The 22,466-nt window shown below is 39.2% G+C and overlaps 2 protein-coding genes across 2 annotated transcripts; one reads left to right on the top strand and one right to left on the bottom strand.

Annotated features, from left to right (window-relative positions):
- Positions 1-1,060: 1,060 nt before the first annotated feature.
- LOC102300911 (claudin-4) lies at positions 1,061-5,117 on the bottom strand. The gene is made up of 2 exons (XM_005926282.3): positions 4,338-5,117; positions 1,061-1,721 (listed from the first exon to the last, which is right to left on the bottom strand). Exons 1-2 carry the CDS (start codon positions 4,826-4,828, stop codon positions 1,076-1,078), a joined length of 1,137 nt encoding a protein of 378 aa, XP_005926344.2. The 5' UTR covers positions 4,829-5,117; the 3' UTR covers positions 1,061-1,075.
- A 9,652-nt stretch (positions 5,118-14,769) lies between these two features.
- LOC102301813 (claudin-4) lies at positions 14,770-21,120 on the top strand. The gene is made up of 2 exons (XM_005926285.3): positions 14,770-15,540; positions 19,191-21,120. The coding sequence occupies exons 1-2, from the start codon at positions 15,050-15,052 to the stop codon at positions 19,846-19,848; spliced, it is 1,149 nt and encodes a 382-aa protein (XP_005926347.2). The 5' UTR covers positions 14,770-15,049; the 3' UTR covers positions 19,849-21,120.
- The last annotated feature ends 1,346 nt before the right edge of the window (positions 21,121-22,466 follow it).

Below are 22,466 nucleotides of genomic sequence, written 5' to 3'. Positions count from 1 at the left end.
TGTATACACCACTTTGCCAAACTTTTTTTTTTGGGGGGGGTGGGCTGATTTTTAAATTTGATGGTATTGCTACTTTTACTTTATCCTCTTGCTATCTCCCAAGAGGCCAAAACTGATCCAGGAACAGTGTTTATAAATCACAGATCTCCTTTTTTCATTCAGGTGGTTCAGGATATATCGTCTTTCCAAGACTTGGCAGATGTCCTCTTACTGGGCAAAGTGTAAATATCCATTCTTTAGAGGTGAAAAGGGGCTCCCTTAGTAACACGAATCTGAACAACAGACTGTCCATTTTACTGAAGACAGAAACTGTAAATTCCTGTCTTTACTACACGGCCAACTTCCTAGGAGTCTACTCCCTTGAATTCTTGAACACTTTGTCATTACAGGTTACTAAGAAGTAGCTTATAGTTCCAGTTTGGGTTACAATGTGTCTGTACTCTGAGTTCCAGGAAAGGAGGAGGAGCTGCATGAACAAAGCTTTGTCTTTTTGGTACTTTAACCCTGTAACACCAAGTGTGTTACATTTGATGCACAAGTTTTACAGACCTCGACGTCATCAGTGGGATCTTTTTTTTTTTTTCAAACCCTAAGTCACTCATGTTTTTGAACTAAACTGTGAACAATACAACTTAGACATTATATGCAAGTTGGGTTTCTTTTTTCATTTGTCACAAGGTTCAATAAGGTTCAGATAAACACTCCCACTTCAAAAGGTTCAAATTTCCTGGCAATTGAAGGCTCATTATCCATTATCAGTGGGAGCTTTAAAAAATTCTGCATACAATCAAGTCCATTTCTCTTCACATGCAACTTACAAGATATATATGACAAAATTGGTGGTATCCATGCAAAACATTTATTTGTGAAAAATACACATTTCATCTAAAAATAGCATTGACATTCATTCAGTAACCTAAAACATACTTTAAAAAAAAGAATCAAGATATGATCAAGACATGTATGAAACCTATTAAATGTAGTAAAATGTGATCTGTTTTTTTTACTGCCTTCAGCCTTCAGAATTGTTCGAGTACACTGCTGTGCCTTTTTATTAGCATTGTAGCCGAGACACTCACACATAATCAACATTTGAAGATATGCTTCTTACAGGTCTGAATTTGGCAGGTATGTAGGGTCTGCCACCAACTTTTGGGGGACAGCTGCTGCAGAGAAGACCACCTCCCATCAGCAACACCGCAGCAGAGCACCAGCCTATGTAAAGTGAAGATCCAAGCTCCCTTCTTTGAGCCTCAACCAATAGGGGGTTATAAAAGTCGCTGATTACTGCATGAGCTGACCACGATACAGGAATCAAGATCAGCAAGGCGGTTATTATGAATATCACTCCAGCCACGATGCAGGTTTTAGCTTTGGCCACGTCATCCTCCATGCAGTTGGTGCATTTTCCTCCAATCACAGCCATGAGGATGCCGAATATCCCAACAATCACAGAGATGATCACCATGGCCCTGGCAGTCTGCAGGTCCTGAGGCAGAGCCAGCATGGAGTCGTACATCTTACACTGCATTTGCCCCGTGCTCTGGACCACACAGCTCATCCACAAGCCTTCCCAGATCACCTGGGCTGTGACGATATTCGCCCCCACGAAAGCGGTGACTCTCCACATGGGCAAACCGCAGGTGATAATGGCGCCCAGCCAACCAAAGAAGGCCAGTAAAACACCCAAGATCTGGAGGCCCTGAGAAGCCATGAAAATGCTGCTGTAACAGATTTCTACGCAAAATTCAAGAAATAAGAAAAAGAAAAAGTTGGCACCACAGAAAATTTAACCACACTCCAGTCTTGTATGTGCTGCAGATACACCTGCCTGATGATGGATTTGCTGTGGTCTAATGTTCCTGTGCCTAGCTGTGAGAAGATAGATGCTTGCTGCTGTGTTTCAGGGTGGAGTTTCTGTGTCCTCAGACAAAGGGGGAAACTGGAGACCTGATATCCACAGACCTTATTCTCTAGCTTCCTTCATTGTCCTCACACAAACAAGCTTTATTCAGTCGTTCAAGACTTCAACAGTGGGAACAACAGTGCTATCAGATCCTCAGGTGTCCTCACACAAACACGCACACTCTCTCTCTCACACGTACACACACACCTACAAACGTGCATGCACACAAAGGTAAGGTCAGTCTCTGAGCAAAAACAAACTCGTACGAGAAGCTTCTTCAGTTCTGGGGTCAAATGGGGTGTGGGTGTGTCCCCCCAAAGAGGGACAATGGAGCCCCTGATGATCCTCTACCTCCTGACCCAGTATGAACCTTCCAGATCCCTCAGGTCATCTGGATGGACACGGAGAAGCTGCATTCAGCTTTTATGCTCCTTATATCTGGAACAAACTCCCAGAAAGCCTCAGATCAGCTGAAACACTCAGTTTATTTAAATCCAGGTTGAAGACTCACCTATTCTCAGCTGCATTTGAATAAAGCACCAAATCCACACTTTTAAGCTTAAATTTCAAAACTTACATTTAACTACTGATTTTATCTACTGTTCTGATTTTATCTGTTTTGATTTTATATACTGTTTGTTTGTTTGTTTGTTTGTTTGTTTGTTTGTTTGTTTGTTAATTAGTTAGTTTGTTTGCTTGTTTTAATCAATTTTAAATCATGCTTTTTATTTGTTTTTGTTTCTAATGTCTCTGTAAAGCACTTTGAATCACCTTGAACACAATCAGCCAAGGTTTCAGGTGAGCTCATTGTGAAACCTGGCCCCACCCTATCATGTGATTTCCTGAGGTCAGATGGCCCAGGATGTGAGTGGGCGTTAAGGCGTCTGGGAAGGGATCTCAAAACTGGATTATAGATGGCAGACAGTTGGTGTCGTAAACCACCGCCTCTGTTCAAAGATGGTCGCTCACAGTGGACATAGATGGCTTCTTTCACTCCTCTTTCAAACCATCTGTCCTCTCTGTCCAAAATGTGAACATTGGCATCATCTAAGTAGTGACCTTTGTCCTTTAGATGCAGATGGACCGCCGAGTCTTGTCCTGTGGAGGTGGCTCTTCTATGTCTTCAAGCAACTCCAGACGCTTTTCTTTCCAAGCTCCTTAGACTACGATGACCTGGATGACTGAAAACCTTCACAGACCTTCACAGACATAAATTAAGAGCTGACTGTAGCTCAGGTGGTAGAGCAGGTCAGCTACTAACCAGATGGCTGGTGGTTCAGTCCCAGGCTCCTCTAGTCTGCATGCCAAATATCCTTGGGCAAGATACATCCATCGGAGTGTGAATGTCTATGAATGTTATGTAGTAAACACTTACGAAATGTGATTGGCTGAATGAATTAGTTGTGTAAAGTGCTTTGAGTGCTCAGATAGAGTAGAAAAGCGCTATATAAGAACCGTGGATTGTTTTACACTCCAGAAATCTTTGCTTACTACAAGACTTTGTTTCTTTTTAAATATTTACTCCCCTAACAAATAAAACTTGGTTCTGTGACTACATTCAAAGTCCAAATACCTTTGTTGTAGGTTCACAGTTTAACCAGACAGGCCGGTTTCCAGCCAGTATTATTCTTGCCACACCCAAACCTGTTCAACCAGAAAGTCGGAGAATGGTTGCTTCTCACATACTGTGACGTTTGTTTTTTAAGCATCCTTGTTTTGATTATGGCGTGTTACATAATGAACATGTATGTTACAATTAATATACATTAAAAATGTGTCAAACGCACAATAAAAAGAGTATGGATACTGTAAATACACTGTTTTTAATGTTAGAATTTCCTTTAAATGTGATTGTGGGTGACCACTGAATGAATCCTGTTGAACACAAACATTGAGTGGAAACAAAAAAACAGTAACACATATTCTCAGATTTGTAAACAGTAAAAATATTTATTTACAGTAGAAGTGGTGCATTGAGAATTTTGTATACATAGTTCGGAAAAACAATCTACAAGCACAGGAGCAAAAGTGAACATTTTAAAAAGATACATAAGCATATGGATATACTAGACTTGTTAGCACTTACACAACATAGTACTTTTGACACAAACACACAGCTGTAGACTATGTAGACTTGGGTGTGGTTCCTTTCTTGGTGTTAACATCATCTCAAAACACTCCAACACTCTCATGAGGAGTCACGTTTCATCAAGTAACCTGAATTACCAACACACATAACCCATAAACTCTGGTGCATCTGTCCCAGTAAATATTTCAGACGTAGCCTTTCCCAGATATTGGTGCTGAGGCATCAGACCTAGTGGCAGCTGTGTACCTTGCATTGTAGGTTTCTTTTTCTTTTTTGGGGCAGCTGGCACAGAGTAATCCCCCTCCGATAAGCATCAAAGCAGAAGCACCCCATCCGATATACAGCGAGGCACCCATCTCTCTCTTCTGGGCTGCGTTCAGAAGAGGGCTGTAGAACTCCTGGATAATAGTGTTGGCTGTCCAGCAGACAGGGACAAGGCAGAGGACTGCAGCGATGATGAACATAACCCCAGCTGCGACAGCCACTTTATCTTTTTGCTGTTGATCCTCCACACAGTTGGTGCATCTTCCTCCAGCTACAGCAAGCAGAATAGCCATGACGCCTACCACAATGGAAATGATAGTCAGGGCCCGAGCACCCTGGAGGTCTCCGGTGAGGGCGAGCATGGAGTCGTAGACCTTGCATTGCATCTGGCCTGTGCTCTGGACCACACAGCTCATCCAGATACCTTCCCAGATCACCTGTGAGGTGACAATGTTGCTGCCAATAAAAGCAGTGACCCTCCACATGGGAACAGCGCACACAACGATGACTCCAATCCAGCCAATGATCCCCAAGGCTGCACCCAGCATTTGGAAGCCAGCAGACACCATTTTGGTCAGATTTGTTCTTCAAGCTGCTTCAAATTTAAGTCCTTTCTCTTTTCAGAGGTTGCTGATAAAGCTCTGAGTGCGTATCGACGTTCTCACTGTGGAGTGATACAGGCTGTTGAATATTTGTTTCTTCCTTGCGATGAAGTCGAGTTTTCTGCCGGTCAGACAAGTCTGCTGAATGGGTGAGGAGTGGAGCAGGTACAAATGCCTGATGGAGGAGGGGCAATGGAGAAACAGCGAACCGTCATCAGCACCTGCTCTTCAGGTCCACTCCCTAAATATAAAGTTTCACCTGAACAGGTGAGCCATGTAAGCAGGTGGGTGGAGTGATGTCCTGAATGTCTGGTGACTCAGTCAGTCCTAAATGACAACACCTCTGACCAAAACTTCCGACTAACCAAAAATGGTCATGTGCTCAGTGTTTTTGTTGTGTTACACCTGCGCTGATAATGGATGGCATCCCGCTGGAGTTCTCTCTCAAGTAAATGCACATAAATGGCCTTGCAAAAGACTCTCTGGATGAACTGTATCTTTCACTTTACAGCATGTCAAGAGGTTGAGGGGGATGGACACAGCTCAGGACTGAGGGGAATATTATTCTTTCACTTAAAGTTAATTCGAATACTTTAATTGATTTTAATATTAAAAGTGAAGTTAAGAGTACAATCATTTGCTTGATTAGGCTTTGACTATGTCCCTAAAAACAATAATGATCAGTTTTAATCTGCTATGAGTATTAATAATCTTTGACAGGAAATTATCTTCATCTGCTTTTCCCAAAGTCCCAATGAAAGAGTGATATATTTCCTTATAATTAGTTTTTTAAGAAATCATAAATAACACAAACAGTTTTTTATAAAATGCCAATACTATCCAGTCATATGCAAGTCAGAGTAACAAGTAATATCACAAACTGCCCACCTCCTATTACCAGTTTTAATTTGCTTTTTATATAAAATAATATATTTATATAAATATCTACTTGTACATACTTGACAGTAAATTTAAACAGAATTTCTCTTACTACTATGGCCCACCTGCAGTACCTTCGCAGCCCACCAGGGGGCCCCAGCCCACGCTTCGGGAATCCCTGACCTATTTTATTAGATAACTGCATCCAGTGTAAAATACAAAGGTTCAGATTTAAGTAAATTAAGAACAGTAAAATAATTAAATCATAAATTGAAATGAAAAGAACAAAGTACACCTAACTGTTTGCTCTACATTTGTGTTTGACCTCGAATGAAAAATTAGCAGAAATAACATGTAAGCGAAGTAGTGTAAATCTTTCAAGCACTTACTCTTCACCAAATTCATGAATTACTGGTGTGTGGGGTTTTTTCAAAGAAGTGCACGTAGTGTAGGGTGTCACTTACAGTCAGCATGAAGGAAAACAGGAGATGAACCAGCTCCGGATGTCAGTCTTCCACTCTGTTTGCTTTACAGATTGTGAGATTGTTGCCTCTCCCAGTAGCTCAATACTGACGAACTCATATTATCCTATAACATTCTTGTGTGTGATGTGTGATATCTAATCAACCTATGCTTCCATAAACACTTCACAAGACACACCTGTTGTCCTGTCACTTCTGTTTTCTCAAACTGTTCCTGGAGAAAGAAAAAATAATATACAATCTTATTTCTGAACATGTTTGGACACTGTCTAAAATGTCAATAAAACAGATAATGTGATTTGCAAATCTCCCAAACTCCTGTTTTATTCTCTATAGAACATGGGGAACATGTCAAAAGGAAAAGAGGGTCATCCAGCTTATCAACAGCTCTCAGTGTAAAAGCCAGCATCTCTGAAGGTATGGCAGTGCCTTTGGATATAGTAGCTTTCAGGTGGCATCTTTTTCAGAAAAGGCCTTGCATATTTAAGAAAGACAATTCTAAAACACATATTGCATCTATTACAGCAAAATGGCTTCATAGTAGAAGAGTTTTGAACTGACCTGCCTGCAGTCCAGACTTTTTACCAGTTAAAAATATGTGGAGCATTACAAAATGAAAAGAAGACCCAGAATGAATGAACTGTTAGTCCTACATCAGACAGAGATGGGAACACTGTGCTCTCCCAAAAAGTTCAGCAGGTGCTTACCTTATTTCCAGATGTTTACACACTGCAGTTAAAAGAAGAGGCAATGCTACAAAGTGAGATATGTTGCTTCAAAATCAGCAAATATATTTCCTAAAATATTGCATCTCCTTAAACAACTGATGTGTTTTTTATGTTCTATTGGGGGTTTATGAGATTTACAAATCATTTCAGTCTGTTGTTATTTACATTTTACACAGTGTCCAAACTTTATTTTTCAAATAAATATGTGATTTATGAAGTGGGAAAAATATTAAGAAGGCGTACAAACTGCAGGCTGAGGTTGGAGGTGAGAGAAGCTCTGTGAGTGTTCTGAAGCTCAGACTGAAGGCCAATTGTAAATGTGAACATACAAGAGCTTTTTGTTTGCTGAAGGTTACAAGAACAGAGCTTTTGTTGTGTATGAAGCTCATTTAGGGTGAGTGGATGAAGGCATCAAAGAGTAGTCAGTGAGGTGATGTACAACATATTTGGCATGTCTGGATTTTGCAGCTATTGCAGCAAATCAAAGCATTGAAATCAAAGGAGAATGATAAACTCTGTTTTGCCTGCTATGTTTCCCCTTTTATCTGTTATTCCTCATTGTGCCCAATAGGTGACAGCAGTGTCTACTTTTGTGCTTGTGCATGTATGGCATGTGCACACGCATGTATGCAGTTGGTGATGTGAACTCTTTTTCTGCGTAACCAGAATCTGAGGTTGCAGTTAGTAGAAGCAGCCTATTAATTTTAAACTTTGCATTTACAGAAAATAATATCAACTTTAACCTTTTTTTCGATGCAGTACATGTACTAAGAGATATATGTCTGGAAGATTGTGAAAGTGTGCTATCACCTGTGCTCAAACATCCTTTATTTCCATTTCTTATGTGACCATAACTCTCTAAGCACCCATTAAATGCAAGGCTCCACCCTCCTTTAAAGCATTTATGGCTTTGTAGCCAACGTTCTGCTTCTAGAACAGAAGAACAGACAACAAAGGCTGCCTGTGGAAATCACCATCTCTCTGTGCACTGAACTGTTTGAAAGGAAATGGGATTGACAGTTTGCTGGAAACTTGAAAAATCAGTATATTTGAAAAAAGATTTTTTTTAAATCGCCTAAACATACAAACAGTAAAAATAAAGTAAATGAAGCAAAAACTGTGTTTGTACAGTTCTAACTAGCTTAAAAGTCAATATTTAGTATGTCCACCTTCATTCTTCAGCACAGCCTGAACTCTCTTGGGAAAAGTTCCTTTTAATTTCTTTAGTCTTCAAGAATAATTTCCCAGGCTTCATGAAGGACATTCAAAGCTCTCAATGTTGGCAAACTTTTCTTCCCATTCAAGCTCTGGAGAGGCCAAAATGGCTAATAGTGTGTTTGGAATCGCTGTTGTGCTTAAAAATGAAGCTGCTATCAATCAGACGCTTTCCAAGTAGTACTGCATGATGGATCACAATCTGACATTTTTCTGCTTTCATGATTGAAGAAATGACTTTCAGATACTGTAACTTCTTTTTTTTTTGTTAACCACTTGTCCAATTTTCTCATTTCCTCATGCTAACATAAGCCAAATTTCCAATCTTTTAGATGTAAATTTGGTTCTTATTTGAGTTAGGGGCCTGTTTTTATCCTTGAATGATTCCTTTGTAGATATAAAGTGGCTTTACAAACAAAAACAAAAAAACATTACTGAAATGTTTTTGTCGTTGAAAATGAGTGAAAAAGCAAACACTGTCCAAAGAAAAACTTGAGAAAGACCTTGGGACAGTCCAGAGAACTTTTGATCAAGACCATTTTAAAGCATTCAAAGAAATCTGGAAGCAAAAAGAGTGGATGAAGAAATGGCATTAGACTTTTGCAGAGTATTATATCTCAGTGAGAGCTTGTGATTAATATCTTAATATGAAAAAAGCTTTTTAATGTTTTATATGAAGTAGCGCTGCAGACAGTTCAATCTGTAATCTGGAAAGAGATAAATACTCAGTTAAATATGTTAAATATAAAGTTTTTATCTATTATTTGAAAACTGACTAACAGTTTAAGTGTTACTGTGGGTGAAAGAGGAAAAAGTGCCTCTCGTGTTTTCTGTATTCGGGTTACTATGCTCCTTGTGTTGGCAGTGGGTTGATACTCATACAGATATACTATCTGGATTTCCTCTGGTAGTTAACCAAATGATACGGTTGCTGTTTACGCTTGAAATCCCTGTTTACACCCCCTTTAGATATGATGAAGGATCTCAAACACACACACAGAGGTGGAAAACACAAAATGGGTAATCCCTCTGTAAACTGAAACTAATTCATCAACTGACAAAACAAACAATTGAAATTATCCACACAATGTAAATCTGCTTCAGTGAAAATGATATTAAAAAAAATATCACTATTGATAATCATAGACCATTCTCAATAACATATTCAAATTATTTTCAATTGAGATCCAGCTCTCTGAGACCATTTTATGGCAAAATAATATCTAAACTTTCCAGTAGTCATAGTCTTCCTGTTGCTTCTTGGTGAATAATTCTCAACAGGCAGTTCCAGGAACTGGGTTGCATAACTGGCCGATCAAAACACTTGAGTCAGCATTCATGCTTCTAGTTTTTGTTTTGCGTCTCTTATCCTGTTGAGTACATAGCACTTGAAGTTGTAGTGTACTGAGTTTAATTAGTAACACAACGCAAGTACAGTATTGATACGATCGTTCTATTTCCCACAAAGGCACAAGCTGGGGTATTAATAGTATTTACAATTCATTCAACAGAAACAAGTTAGCAGAGAAGGATGTAAAAACATTACTGTCACACCAAAATTAGATTCATAATTTTAAGGTGATAAATCTCCTGTTTGGTTTTACATGTGGGTTTTTTTTTGCTTAGTTTTTTTTTTAAGAAAAAGGCCATCCTCATAACTGAATCACAGATACAACTGACTCTGGATGAGAAACTTTCATTAATTATACTTACAAGGAACAAGATATTTGAGGCCTCGGTAGGTCGTGTAATCCTTCGTAAGGCAGAACCATGGATTTATTATCTAAAACTACTCCATGTGTATTTAAAGCTTCATATATTAACTAATATCTTTACCAACCTCCAGGAAGACATTTAGATGCTTCTATGTTCAAAAAACAAATTCATTTTTATAACTAATTCTAAAGTGCAGTAACCAGCTTTAGCGATACTGCTTAGTGCACTCGCAAGATAGTTCTCAATGAATTAGAGTAAGTGAAGCTAAATGTCAAAGAAAAAATGTATGTACCCCTCCTTCTACACCAAAAAATATATACTTTACTAGTATTATTATTATTATTTTAGTAGCCACAAGGGGTTACCAGATGGTGACTGACTGATCATTATTCACCAAATGGTTTGAATGTGTGATTAAATTAGAAGTATGCTGTAATGTCTGTCGAGGCAGACATTACACCGAGACTGGGGGCATGAAAAGAGAGACGAGACTAGACTCTGAGACATGGAGACAAGAGTAACTAAACGTGGAACCACAGGGAATGCACAGAAACCAAGAGACTAGAAATTATAAATAATAATGAAAGCATTAATTAATAAAACACAAAACATTGGATCACCGACCCAGGACCATGACAACATCAACTCTCGTTTTATGCAACTTACTTTGTGTCTGCCAAACCCAAAGAAAACTTGTGATGCAAGAATATTCAGAGTAAGTCACATACTGCCCAGGGCTGTAGGACCATGACATAAGCTGCTTATACCTAAATGGCTAACCACCCCTGAGGAAGAACATTCCTACTTACACAGTTTTGCTTTATACCATTGCATTACTGTTGCCTGAAATCAATACCACCTGACTTATCACTTAAGTGACTATCATGGATCACATTTAGTGGGGTAGAAATTTTGCATCTTTCCAACTAACACATCTCTAGTGATCAATCAAGGTTTACTGAGCTAGCATTTTCACTGACTGATGAAACAACATAATTATAATAATAATTATTATTATTAAGTCACCAGATCACCCCAAAATCTTGGATGAATTTGCTTACAGTGCTGTCTAAGAAACTTGGAAAGAAAAGCGCCTGGAATTCTTTAAGTTTCTTGACAACTGAGTGTTTTACTCAGTTTCTTGCAAGTTACTAATAATATCGTACTAATAATAAAGCTGATATTATCTTACAGTTCAAGGTCAGATATGATACTCAAAATAAAACAAGATCTCACCATAAAGCAAATGAGATACTGGTCCTATGATCAATAATGAACCTTTTTTTTTTCACTCCTTCCTTTATCTAATGCCAGCAATCATTGTCAAGTGTTCCTAATCATTTGCTTCTTTTGGCTCTTCACTGTTGATGGTTGTGTATTTTAGCTAATGCTAAAACATTACCAGATAATGAAGCTAAGTATAAAAATGATAACATGAAATATATTATTGAAATATATCAATTTCTCTTTTATCCTTCAGCTGGGATCTGTCCAAAATTGCCACGGCAAGTGCAAGTTGTAGAGACTATAGCAGTAGCCACCACAAATGTTTGAGTATATTGATTATAATGGTATCAGTGAGAAAGCAGCAAGAGTGAGTAAGATGCATTCATTAACTTGCACAAATTAATTTTAAAGCCAGCTGATGCTCCAGAAGCTGCAGATGGTCTCTAGTTTGGTGGATTGTTCAGGCAAGTTTGCTTAATGTCAGGTCCGACTACTATCATGCATTATTAGCAGCTACAGTGATGCCAAAAATTTGCCTAGTGGCTTGTGTACACAAAGGATAGATTTGGAGCAAAAGCAAAGAAAGGAAGGAAGCAAGAATAATAACTGCATTATCATATATTTCTTGTTTAAACACGCAAATAAAGACATACAATTGACAATCAGATTTGAGTTGTTGGTTCACTGTATTGTTTCCTTCCCAAATACAACATTATCTTAATAATTGCCTTTTATTAGGCTTTATCTTATCGTGGTTTCTGGGTCACCTTTTTTTTGACCGGGAGTGTTTGACAAATATTACAGTTTGATAAAGTGTACACGTATGCAAGACAAAGTGTGATCAGGTAGACAAAAGTATTGAGACACTTTCATGGAAATACAGACTCAGTGACTGATACTAAGAACACAGTAGGTCTCTTCACAATACTTTACTACTCTGTACTTTTGTATAAGTCCTTATTTTCATGTTTTGAAACAAGTACATTTTTGTCACACTTAAATGTTTCGAATCATCAAACACAGTTTAATGTTAGGCAAAGATAGCCTGTGTACATACAAAATACAGTTTTTAAATGGTGATGTCATTTATTAAGGGGTGAAAGCTTCCTTGCCCTGTGTGAAAACAGAATTTTCCTTCTAAAATAAATAATTAGCTGTGCCACCCTTGGGAGTAAGAACTACAATTGAGCATCTGTGCTGACTGAAAGGGAATTTTTTGCATCGCCATGCAGGAATTCTTTCTCACTCTTCTGTGCGTAATTGTTTTAATTTAGCCGCAGTGAAGGGTTTTCAAGCATGAATGGCGTTAAAGGTCATGTCAAAGCATCTCAATCTGATTTAAGCCCGGACTTTGATTGCGCCACTCCGCCGCAGATTATTATAGTTGCAATGGGGATATCAGCAATGAGTTTGACAAAGGTATCGAGACACAGCTCAGTGACTTTTATTAAGAGTCCATTAGGTCTTGTTGTAAAGAAGTCTTCTTCCTCATTATGTAGTTTTTCTGGGTCATCAAAGATTAGAGAAATCCTTATTTCACGTTTGCCTCAGTCCGCACAGTGTAGTATGCTAACCCGAATAAAAAGAGAGACACTGTGCTTACATGTGAACTGTAGAACTAAAATTATTTTTCTGCATCAAGCCACTGTTACTTGTGTTACGTGTGATGTTACTGAGAAAAACTTGTTGAAGGTAACACATTAAGAAAAAGAGTTCCTCATAATTCTGCTAATTATTAGCTCTCTGATCAGAGCTGATGTAAGTTAAAGATTTTTCTGTGCTGCAGTGTCTATCTGCTTTAACAAATCACTTCGTTCTGAAGATGACTTGTGTGTCCAAGCCCAGTGAATAACGAGTTTACTTAGGACTCAGTAAATTAACTCTTCCTGAAATACAGTAAAGACGGTTTATGTTAGAACTTTATCTGCTGTATGGTGACTTTGATTTGCTAGTTATTGGATGGATTATGATGAATGTGGTCCAGATACTCATGTTCCCCTCAGAATGATTTGTAAAACTACAGCAAACTTTTTTTATACATCATCAATTTTTCACTTTAGCTTAGTTAATGATGAGATAACTGTAGATAGATAAGCTATAGATATAAGCCTATGTTTGCTCATGACCTCTTTTTACAAAATCAGGTCAGCAAGCAAAACTGGCACACAGATATACCTCCAGCCCCAACCACACCTTACGCACAATATTCAAACCTATAGCCACAAAACTTGGATTACACGTCATGTTATCTAGCAACCACCCGATTAAAATCAGACCAAACACTGTAGCATCAAACATACCAGTTGCATGTCAGATGGGCCAGATGGATTTTTAGCTTATTTTGTACCACGGCTTTTTTCCTCTCTTCAAATACAACATCAATTCAAGTGCACCTCATGAATTTAACACTTTGCGTTTTTGCCGCTTCTGGTTTGGCATTTTTGTTGCCTTTTAATTTTAACCATAATGGTTAAAGTATATACGCACTTGTAATTTGTGCTTTCAACAATTAAAATTCATTTTAGGCATTCACGACTAATTTTCTGATTAACTATGTTAATCCTGCAACATTACAAAATAACCACATTAACAGTGCAATCATTTAAAATACAGTAAAATAAAATGGAAAAATAAAATACTATAATGAATACATGCTGCAAATACTGTACATACAAATGCAGTAAAAAAAATTACTGCAAATTAGATTACAGTAAATAACCATTAATTACATTTACAATAACTACTGTAAGCCTTCAGTTAATCCAAAATGCTGCAGCAAGAGTACTGACAGGGACTAGAAGAGAGAGCATATTTCTCCTATATTGGCTTCCCTTCATTGGCTCCCATACACAATAAAGTGCCTTGAGACAACTGTTGTGATTTGGCACTGTATAAATCGTGTCCTTTAAAAAAATGTTTCTGTAACTTTAATTACTGTGAATGTAATTACAGCCGGACAATTTTTTTCTATGTATAGTACTAGTATTAACTTGTTGGTAGAAACTGACTAGCATTCAGTAGTAGAATTTACAGCAACCTATTAAGTTCACACAAGGCATAGTGACACAGCTATATAGTGCATTCTTTCTGCTTCTAGTTTAACATTAACTCAGTTTTACTGCGAAACTAGTTATGAATTTCTAACCCTGCGGGAACTACTGTGGTACGCGTCACTGGTGTTAAAACTGTAATAATGTGTGTCAGCTGCGGCTATAAAAATGTGACACAGAAAACTGGAAATGGAAAAAAAATAACATCAAGTCAAATATAATAATCTGTGCAGATTCTTTTTATTCCTCTGTCTCTCCCACTCTGTGTACACACACGCTTTATGTATGCTAACGCTTACATACAAATCTTTTAGAAAGCATGCGGTCCTGTGTGGTCACTTATCAACTGCATAACAAGGTCTGTCCTGGCCACTCATTATCTATTAACAGCAATAAAACAGGCACACCTAGAGCTACCAGGGGCAAAAGGTTAAACCATGAAAACACTCTTCATTTGAAAAAGCACACAAACGAGTGCCAACACACCCAGGCGATAAATGAGGCCGATGCACAGGACTCACCTGATTGGCTTAGTTTGGCGAGTGATGTCATCCCCTAGGTGGGTCACACCAGTTTATAATAAAAAGGTACACAGATAAGGGTCAACGGCTGCTCAAGAACGGACAAATACGTGGTGCAGAAAGTCCCTGGAGGAAGTACACTGAGTGGATTCAGCAGGAACTACAGTGGCTACAGCTTCAGAAAAGGGCGTACCTTTTGGAGAGAGGTGCAGAAAAGAGGAAATTAAAGGACCAAATAACAAAGGCTTGAGATAGTCACTGAAGCAAACACAAGGAAAAAGAACTTGAGAAAATAAGAAGGGAGAAAAAACGTTATCTTGTCTTGAAACACAGGGAGAGAAAATATAAAAAAGGACTGCGTGGTTGCACCATGGCATCTTTTGGACTTGAGCTGGCCGGCATCACCCTGGCAGTGTTGGGGTGGGCTCTCACTGTGACCAGCTGTGCCCTTCCAATGTGGAGGGTCTCGGCCTTTATTGGCGCCAACATCGTCACTGCTCAGGTGTACTGGGAGGGTCTGTGGATGAGCTGTGTGGTCCAGAGCACGGGCCAGATGCAATGTAAAATCTACGACTCGATGCTGGCTTTACCTCAGGACCTCCAGGCTGCCAGGGCACTCACAGTTGTTGCCATCCTAGTGGGGTTGATTGCTCTCCTCATTGCCATGGTGGGAGCCAAGTGCACCAACTGCATCGAGGAGGATGGGGTTAAAGCCAAGGTGATGATCTCTTCTGGAGTGGCGTTCATCATAGCAGGTCTGGCTCAACTAGTGCCTGTTTCCTGGTCAGCAAACACCATTGTCGTCGAGTTCTACAGTCCAATCATCCCTGCTGGGCAGAAGATGGAGATCGGGGCATCACTGTATGTGGGATGGGCTGCCTCAGCCCTGCTGGTCACTGGGGGAGCTATCCTCTGCTGCAGTTGCCCTCCAAAGGAAGACAAACCACTGAAGTATAACATACAGCCCCAGAGTCGTGCAGCATACTCAGCCGCTCCGATGTCGGCAGCTCAAAGCTCCTATACTAGAAGGGACTATGTGTGAGTGGAAAAGGACAAAAACTAAAGAGGATTGGAGGGGATTGCATGCTATTTTTATAAAAATGTAGTTAAACAGATACAAATGTTATGGTGTACGGAAATCTATCGATATTTAGGATGACAAGAATGTCTATATAGTCTTGACACTGAATTTGCAGTTTCTTTAGGACAATGTTTACATATTCTCTATATTTAGTCTAACTGAGCAGATTGAAATTGTGATCATGATCAGTTATGGCAAACGATGTGATTCTTTGTCACAGCACTGTGAAGAAACATTTGCAGAGAAAAAAATATTATATATATTTATTCATAATATAACATTCATAGCATTAGTGTCTGTTGTGGACGGTCGTTATTCTAATGATCAATGTACTGATGACTTTGTATATACAAACTATCATAGATTCAAAGCAGACAGACACTGTAACTGGAATAAGTTTCATGTGATGACTTTTTGGACGTTCGTACAAAACAGACATGCTGAGTCACAGATGTGAAACAGCATGCAGCTGAGCAAAGTGGAGCTCACCCTCGGCTTCAAACGAAGGTCAAAAGGGTGGCAAATGTATGATTTATTAGAATGATACGTAAGTAATTTTATTTGTTCATTCTTCCATATTTTATCATTTGATGTTTCTGTATTCCTACCATTTTTAAATCTGACAAACTTTCATGTATTGTACTTTACTTAATGTCCTTCATTTCTACATATTCACCTTTGTGTGTTTGACAAAAAAATCTTAATATTATCTGATTTTTGATACAACTTTTATAATGCATTTGACTCCATAAATACAAATATTTTATTTTGGAATCTGACTTGATTAAAATACTTTAGGTTAATAAAGTAATTACAAGTAACTACTGGTTTAACATTGATTGACTGTTTAATGTTCTACAAGAGTGCATGTAAACAGGTTTCTAAATTCTGTAGAAAGACGAAGAAACTAAGAGTAATACGTAATCCACTGGACAACATTTTAACAACATTTTTTTAAGTAAAGCACAACAGGTCACATAAATAAATGTACCAAGTTCATTACACATTCATCAGAGTCTCTTCTGAAACTCACGCATGAAATCTGATGTCATTTGGGAAAAAGTCCCTTCTGTTTATTGTCTGATTCAGTGCCTTCACAGATACCAACTTTTTCCTGGTTTGAATAGTCAAATTATCCTGACCTTTAGCATGTGAGCAGCCACCCTGTGCTGCGCCATTACAGCACATGACTGACTCCGCTCATCAGTACACTGAGTAAACTTTCAACAACCAGGAAAGGCTTTTATTGGAACTACTGAAACTCCTTGGTAATGAGACATAAAGGCCATAGATAAAGAAATCTATTCCCATTAATAAGTATTAAAGAAAATACAGACGTTAATCTGAATCTGCAAACTTGTGAGGAGAGTAAATGTGGTTCATCTAAGGTGTAATGCAGTAATAGAAACACCATCAGCATGTATTCTCCTATTTGTTTGGTGGAGATCTTTATCTTAAATTACTGGGGAGGAAACAGCTGCTGCTTATGCTCATGCGTTTGTTTTTGGTAACACAGGTGTTAGCTGTTATAATAGCAGTTGTCATTGATGAAAAGATGATGTAATACATAAACATCTGATCCCGATGTTCATGATGAAACTGCAAACAGGCTCCCTTATTTTTTCCAGTCTTGTTTTTATATGTTTGAGCCCTATTTTGGTTTATGACAGCTTAATGTTGACATGCAGTTGTGTGTACAGCAGAAACGTTAAGTCACTAAGCTTGTTATCGTGAGCTGTGCATTTGAAAGAAAAGTTTTAGTTTCCATAACCAGCAGAAATTATTATGTGAACTGTGTTTTACATATGTAATAAAATCTCTCTTTTTACAGGTTATTAGAAAATCATTACCAAAAATTTTAAAATTCTTAAAAAAATATAATGAGTCTACTTTCCTAACATGCATTAAAACCCATATAGATCACATTACAGCACATAGTTCCACTCAAAAGTTTGGGGTCAGCTAAAAGTTCAATCATAGGGGGGTTCATTTCATTATCTTTCTTTTTTTTAAAAAATAATACTTTTTCAGAACTCATTCTATAAATTGTTTGCTGAATTACAAAGTGATAGGGAGCTTTTGTAGCTCGCTTTTTCTTGAGTGGACATGTGTGTGTTTCAGGAAAATGATTGGTCAGAGTCTAACCGATACTGAGAAGGTCACGCTCCCTCTGTATGCTTAGGGTGTCAGACAACAGCACTGTTATGTTTTCTCTCTCTTCATATTTGTTCTTGATGCAGTTATTCCGGTTCTCAGAAGAGCTCTGGGATTGTTTTCCAGACACTAAATCCTGACTGTCGTTAAAAGTCTGAATGAATGAAACCAGGGAGTAACAAAATAATTACCTGAGGGTTATTTTTCACCATGGTTAAGTTTCTGATTCACAACAAAGCTTTTGAAGTAGCCTGAGGTCAAAGGATTTTTTTTTTTGCCCCGTAATGTTAATCACTTAATGCAAAGTAGCATTTACAGTTAGCCAGTAACTTTTTTATGCTCTTTTTTTTCATTCATTCATATGCAGTGAATTAGAAGGTCAAGTGCCTCATTTTGGTGTCTTCTTCATTATTACTTTGTACAGTCACAGTTTAATCACACACATCAAGTCAAGTCAAGAGGCTTTATTGTCATTCCAACCATGTGCAGCCGTACAATACACAGTGAAACGAGACAACGTTCCTACACGACCATGGTGCTACATATAACATATAAAAGACAATCAACACAGGAGTAGATTAAGTGCAAGTGTGCCAAAATTGCAACAAAACAAAAAAAAAAGAAAACAAAGGCAGTGTAACATCAGACAGAACAGAACGATGCAGACACAAGATAGTGCTATAGAAATGTGCAACAATGACAGTGGTTTGTACAAAAGACTGAGCATTTTGCAACAGTAACTTGATGTATGAAGTGTGATGTGTTTGTGTATAAGATTTTGCAGATAAGTGCTTGGTAGGGACGTGTATGAAGGGATGTGTGAGTCCACCCACGTGATGGTGAAATCGGTTCCTGGGAGAAAACAGGTGACATGTTTTACATAGTTCTTGGAATTTAAGAGAGAACTACCTTTGCCCATCCCCCACAAACCACAGCCACACCTTGCCTCCATCACATCACTGCTCTCTTGCTCTGCCTCAAGCTCCCCTCCTCCACTGTATGTTCACATGTGTGTATTTGTTCTGTGTGTATGTGAAGACAGCCTCTCGCTGACATCAACACCAGAGGACTCCTCCTTGTTCTCTCGAGGTATAAAGATATCTTGTTTCTGTAGCAGCATCCTAAAGCTACGCCACACCCTCATACAGCTGCTCACACTTCAACAAGCACCTGATAGTAAAGCAGAATCCTTTTCACCAAAGACTCACCTGAGGGACTCAGTTTGTTGGACACTGTGGACTCGCTTTTTGGATTTTGTTCTGTCACCACACACGAGAGCGAACATGTCGATGGGTTTGGAGATCGTGGGCATTGCCTTTGGAGTCATTGGTTTTCTTATAGCCATATTAACATGTGCCCTACCAATGTGGAAGGTGAGTGCATTTGTCGGAGCTAACATTGTCACTGCTCAGATCATCCAGGAGGGTTTGTGGATGAGCTGTGTTGTCCAGAGCACAGGTCAAATGCAGTGCAAGGTCTACGACTCGCTGCTGGCCTTGTCTCCGGAACTGCAGGCGTCCAGAGCAATGATGGTTATTGCCATTATACTCGGAGTGCTGGGCGTCATGATCTCCATAGTCGGTGCCAAGTGCACCAACTGCATTGAAGAGGAAGGAAGCAAAGCCAAAGTGATGATCATTGCTGGAGTCTTCTTCATCCTCAGTGGCCTCTTGGTTCTCATCCCTGTTTCTTGGACTGCCCAAGTTATCATCACTGATTTTTACAACCCTCTTGTGATCAGCGCTCAAAGGAGGGAGATAGGGGCGTCGCTCTACATAGGCTGGGCTGCAGCCGGAGTGTTCCTGATCGGAGGGGCGATGTTGTGCACTAGCTGCCCACCAAAAGAAAAGAAATATCTGCCACCCAGGATGGGGTACTCGGCCCCACGCAGCATTAGTGCAGGTGGAGGATATGACAAGAAAGACTACGTCTGAATTAATGCTGAAGGATGGAAGGAAAATTATTTTTGTGTGTGAGTTTTTGTCTGTATGCATGTTACTTTTTTTTACCGGAAACCACAGCGTGAATCCGACTGAAAGACTCCGAGATGAAGATGTTGTAGAAATATTAATCTTCTGCTTTGCTTTTAGCTGATATGTTTATTCACATCCTTTTGTTTTGCTTAAAAAAAAGACTTAGATTTTTCAGTGCTTTAACATGGGAGCTTAAACAAATAACTTTATTCTTTTAAGATTTTTAACTGGGAAAATATTTCTACTAAATTCTTGGCATTATGTGAATTTGAAAACACCTGTGTGTCGTCCTCTTATTAGCTCTTGGCTGGTTGCGTGGTGTTGTGTTTCACTGAAACCTGCTGTTAAAATGTGATCTGTCATTTCACTGACAATGACCAGGAAGAGTCAGCTCTCATTTTACATGCATTTGGTTGGTGTGATTGTTCAGTGTGTTCGTGTGTGCGTGTGTTTTGCATGACCTGTAATATTTGCTTAAGAGAGTTTCTGCTGAGACTGAAACTACAGATAGATCCAATACTGCCCCAGGTGAAACTTTGTCTTCCTTTTCACAGTTTCACTGTGTGTGCAAATAGAAAAGAGTTTTTCATGTAAGGATAACTTTATTTCAAATGTCTGTATATTCATGTGTTTAAAATTTATTTCAAAATGTTCAAATATTCAAATATGTTCTACACTATGCTCCTTTCTTTTATTTTTTTTATTTTCTGGAAGTTGACAATGAGCGTTAGTCACAATTTTTTCTCAATGATTTTTTAAAGTTTTTGAATAGATTATAACCTATGTCTGGTCCATTTTGTTAAGCATATAACCAAGGACCTCTTTAGTGTATATTTATGTGTGCGTGATGCTCCAAGGATCCCATTTTTAGACCCTTTTAAAAAGTATGTAACCAAGATCCTCTTAGTATATTTATGTTTGTAACACCACAGCAGTTTGCAAAGTACATATGTATTTGTATTTCACAGATACTGGTTGGTTTTCTTTGTGTATTTGCTTGGTTGGTTTGTGCAATTCGTGTGTGTGTGTGTGTGTGTGTGTGTGTGTGTGTGTGTGTGTGTTTATAATTTCTTCATTTCTTAAGTGAGTGAAATTGTTCAAATATGTGTCTATGCTTAATTTGCTGTTCTATATTGCCATTGTAAATTCAAATGTGTTCAAATTAACAAAATAATAGTAATACTACTGCTAATAATAATAGTTTTAATAAAATTCTTCTTAGCTAAAGCAACAACCTTGACTCCTTTATTTAAAAATATATATATATATACATATGTGTGTATATATGTGTGTATATATGTGTGTATATATATATATATATATATATATATATATATATATATAAAAATTCCCCACTCGCCCCTGCGGGCGGTTTATCCTTCAAGCTCGAGTCCTCTACCAGAGGCCTGGGAGCTTGAGGGTCCTGCGCAGTATCTTAGCTGTTCCCAGGACTGCGCTCTTCTGGACAGAGATCTCCGATGTTGTTCCCGGGATCTGCTGGAGCCACTCGCCTAGCTTGGGAGTCACTGCACCTAGTGCTCCGATTACCACTGGGACCACCGTCACCTTCACCCTCCACATCCTCTCGAGCTCTTCTCTGAGCCCTTGGTATTTCTCCAGCTTCTCGTGTTCCTTCTTCCTGATGTTGCTGTCATTCGGAACCGCTACATCAATCACTACGGCCGTCTTCTTCTGTTTGTCTACCACCACTATGTCCGGTTGGTTAGCCACCACCATTTTGTCCGTCTGTCTTAGCTCGGTCATTCTGGTTGCAGCTTTCCTAGCGGCCTCTTCATGGTTCCCATTCGCCTGTGGGATCCCCAGGTACTTGTAACTGTCCTCTATGTCTGCAATGTTGCCTTCTGGTAGTTTGATCCCCTCCGTTCTGACTACCTTCCCTCTCTTTGTTACCATCCGACTACACTTCTCCAGCCCGAACGACATTCCGATGTCATTGCTGTATAGCCTGGTGGTGTGGATCAGTGAATCAATGTATCACTCTTGGCATACAGCTTCATGTCATCCATGTACAGGAGGTGGCTGACAACTGCTTCGTTCCGTAGTCGGTATCCGTAGCCAGTCTTGTCAATTATCTCACTGAGGGGGTTCAGGCCTATGCAGAACAGCAGTGGGGACAGAGCATCTCCTTGGTAGATTTCTCACTTGATGGTGACTTGTGCTATGGGCTTGAGGTTGGCCTCCACTGTTGTCCGCCACATCCCCATTGAGGTCCTGATGAAGGCTCTCAGGGTCCTGTTGATCTTATATAGTTCTAGGCATTCCAGGAACCAGGTGTGGGGCATTGAGTCATAGGCCTTCTTGTAATCAATCCAGGCCGTGCACAGGTTGGTCAGTCTGGTCCTGCAGTCTCGGCTGACTGCTTGGTCTGCCAGTAGATGGTTTGCGCCTCTGGTATTCTTGCCCATCCCTTTCTGTGCCCCGCTCAAGTTCAAGTTCAAGTTCAAATTTTATTTGCCACATGCAGTGACAGGTTGCCCTGCAGTGGAATGAACCCGCCCCCCGACCTTACACACACAACACAGACATCACATGGGGATACAAGTCAGAGAACGGCTGCA

Source organism: Haplochromis burtoni, unplaced genomic scaffold (assembly GCF_018398535.1).
Source record: "Haplochromis burtoni strain Fernald_Lab_line unplaced genomic scaffold, NCSU_Asbu1 Contig_83, whole genome shotgun sequence".
Lineage (NCBI taxonomy): Eukaryota > Metazoa > Chordata > Actinopteri > Cichliformes > Cichlidae > Haplochromis > Haplochromis burtoni.
The sequence above is the reverse complement of the archived record's forward strand: the minus strand, read 5'-3'. Positions and strand labels throughout refer to the sequence as shown.

Bases quoted from the DNA above. Each gene is read 5' to 3' on its own strand.
- LOC102300911 (XM_005926282.3), bottom strand. From the start codon at position 4,828: ATGGTGTCTGCTGGCTTCCAAATGCTGGGTGCAGCCTTGGGGATCATT. The intron at 1,722-4,337 runs GTATATCGGATG...CTGTTACAGCAG, and splicing joins AGAGAGATGGGTGCCTCGCT to CATTTTCATGGCTTCTCAGG.
- LOC102301813 (XM_005926285.3), top strand. From the start codon at position 15,050: ATGGCATCTTTTGGACTTGAGCTGGCCGGCATCACCCTGGCAGTGTTG. The intron at 15,541-19,190 runs GTATGTGGGATG...ACCACACACGAG, and splicing joins ATGGAGATCGGGGCATCACT to AGCGAACATGTCGATGGGTT.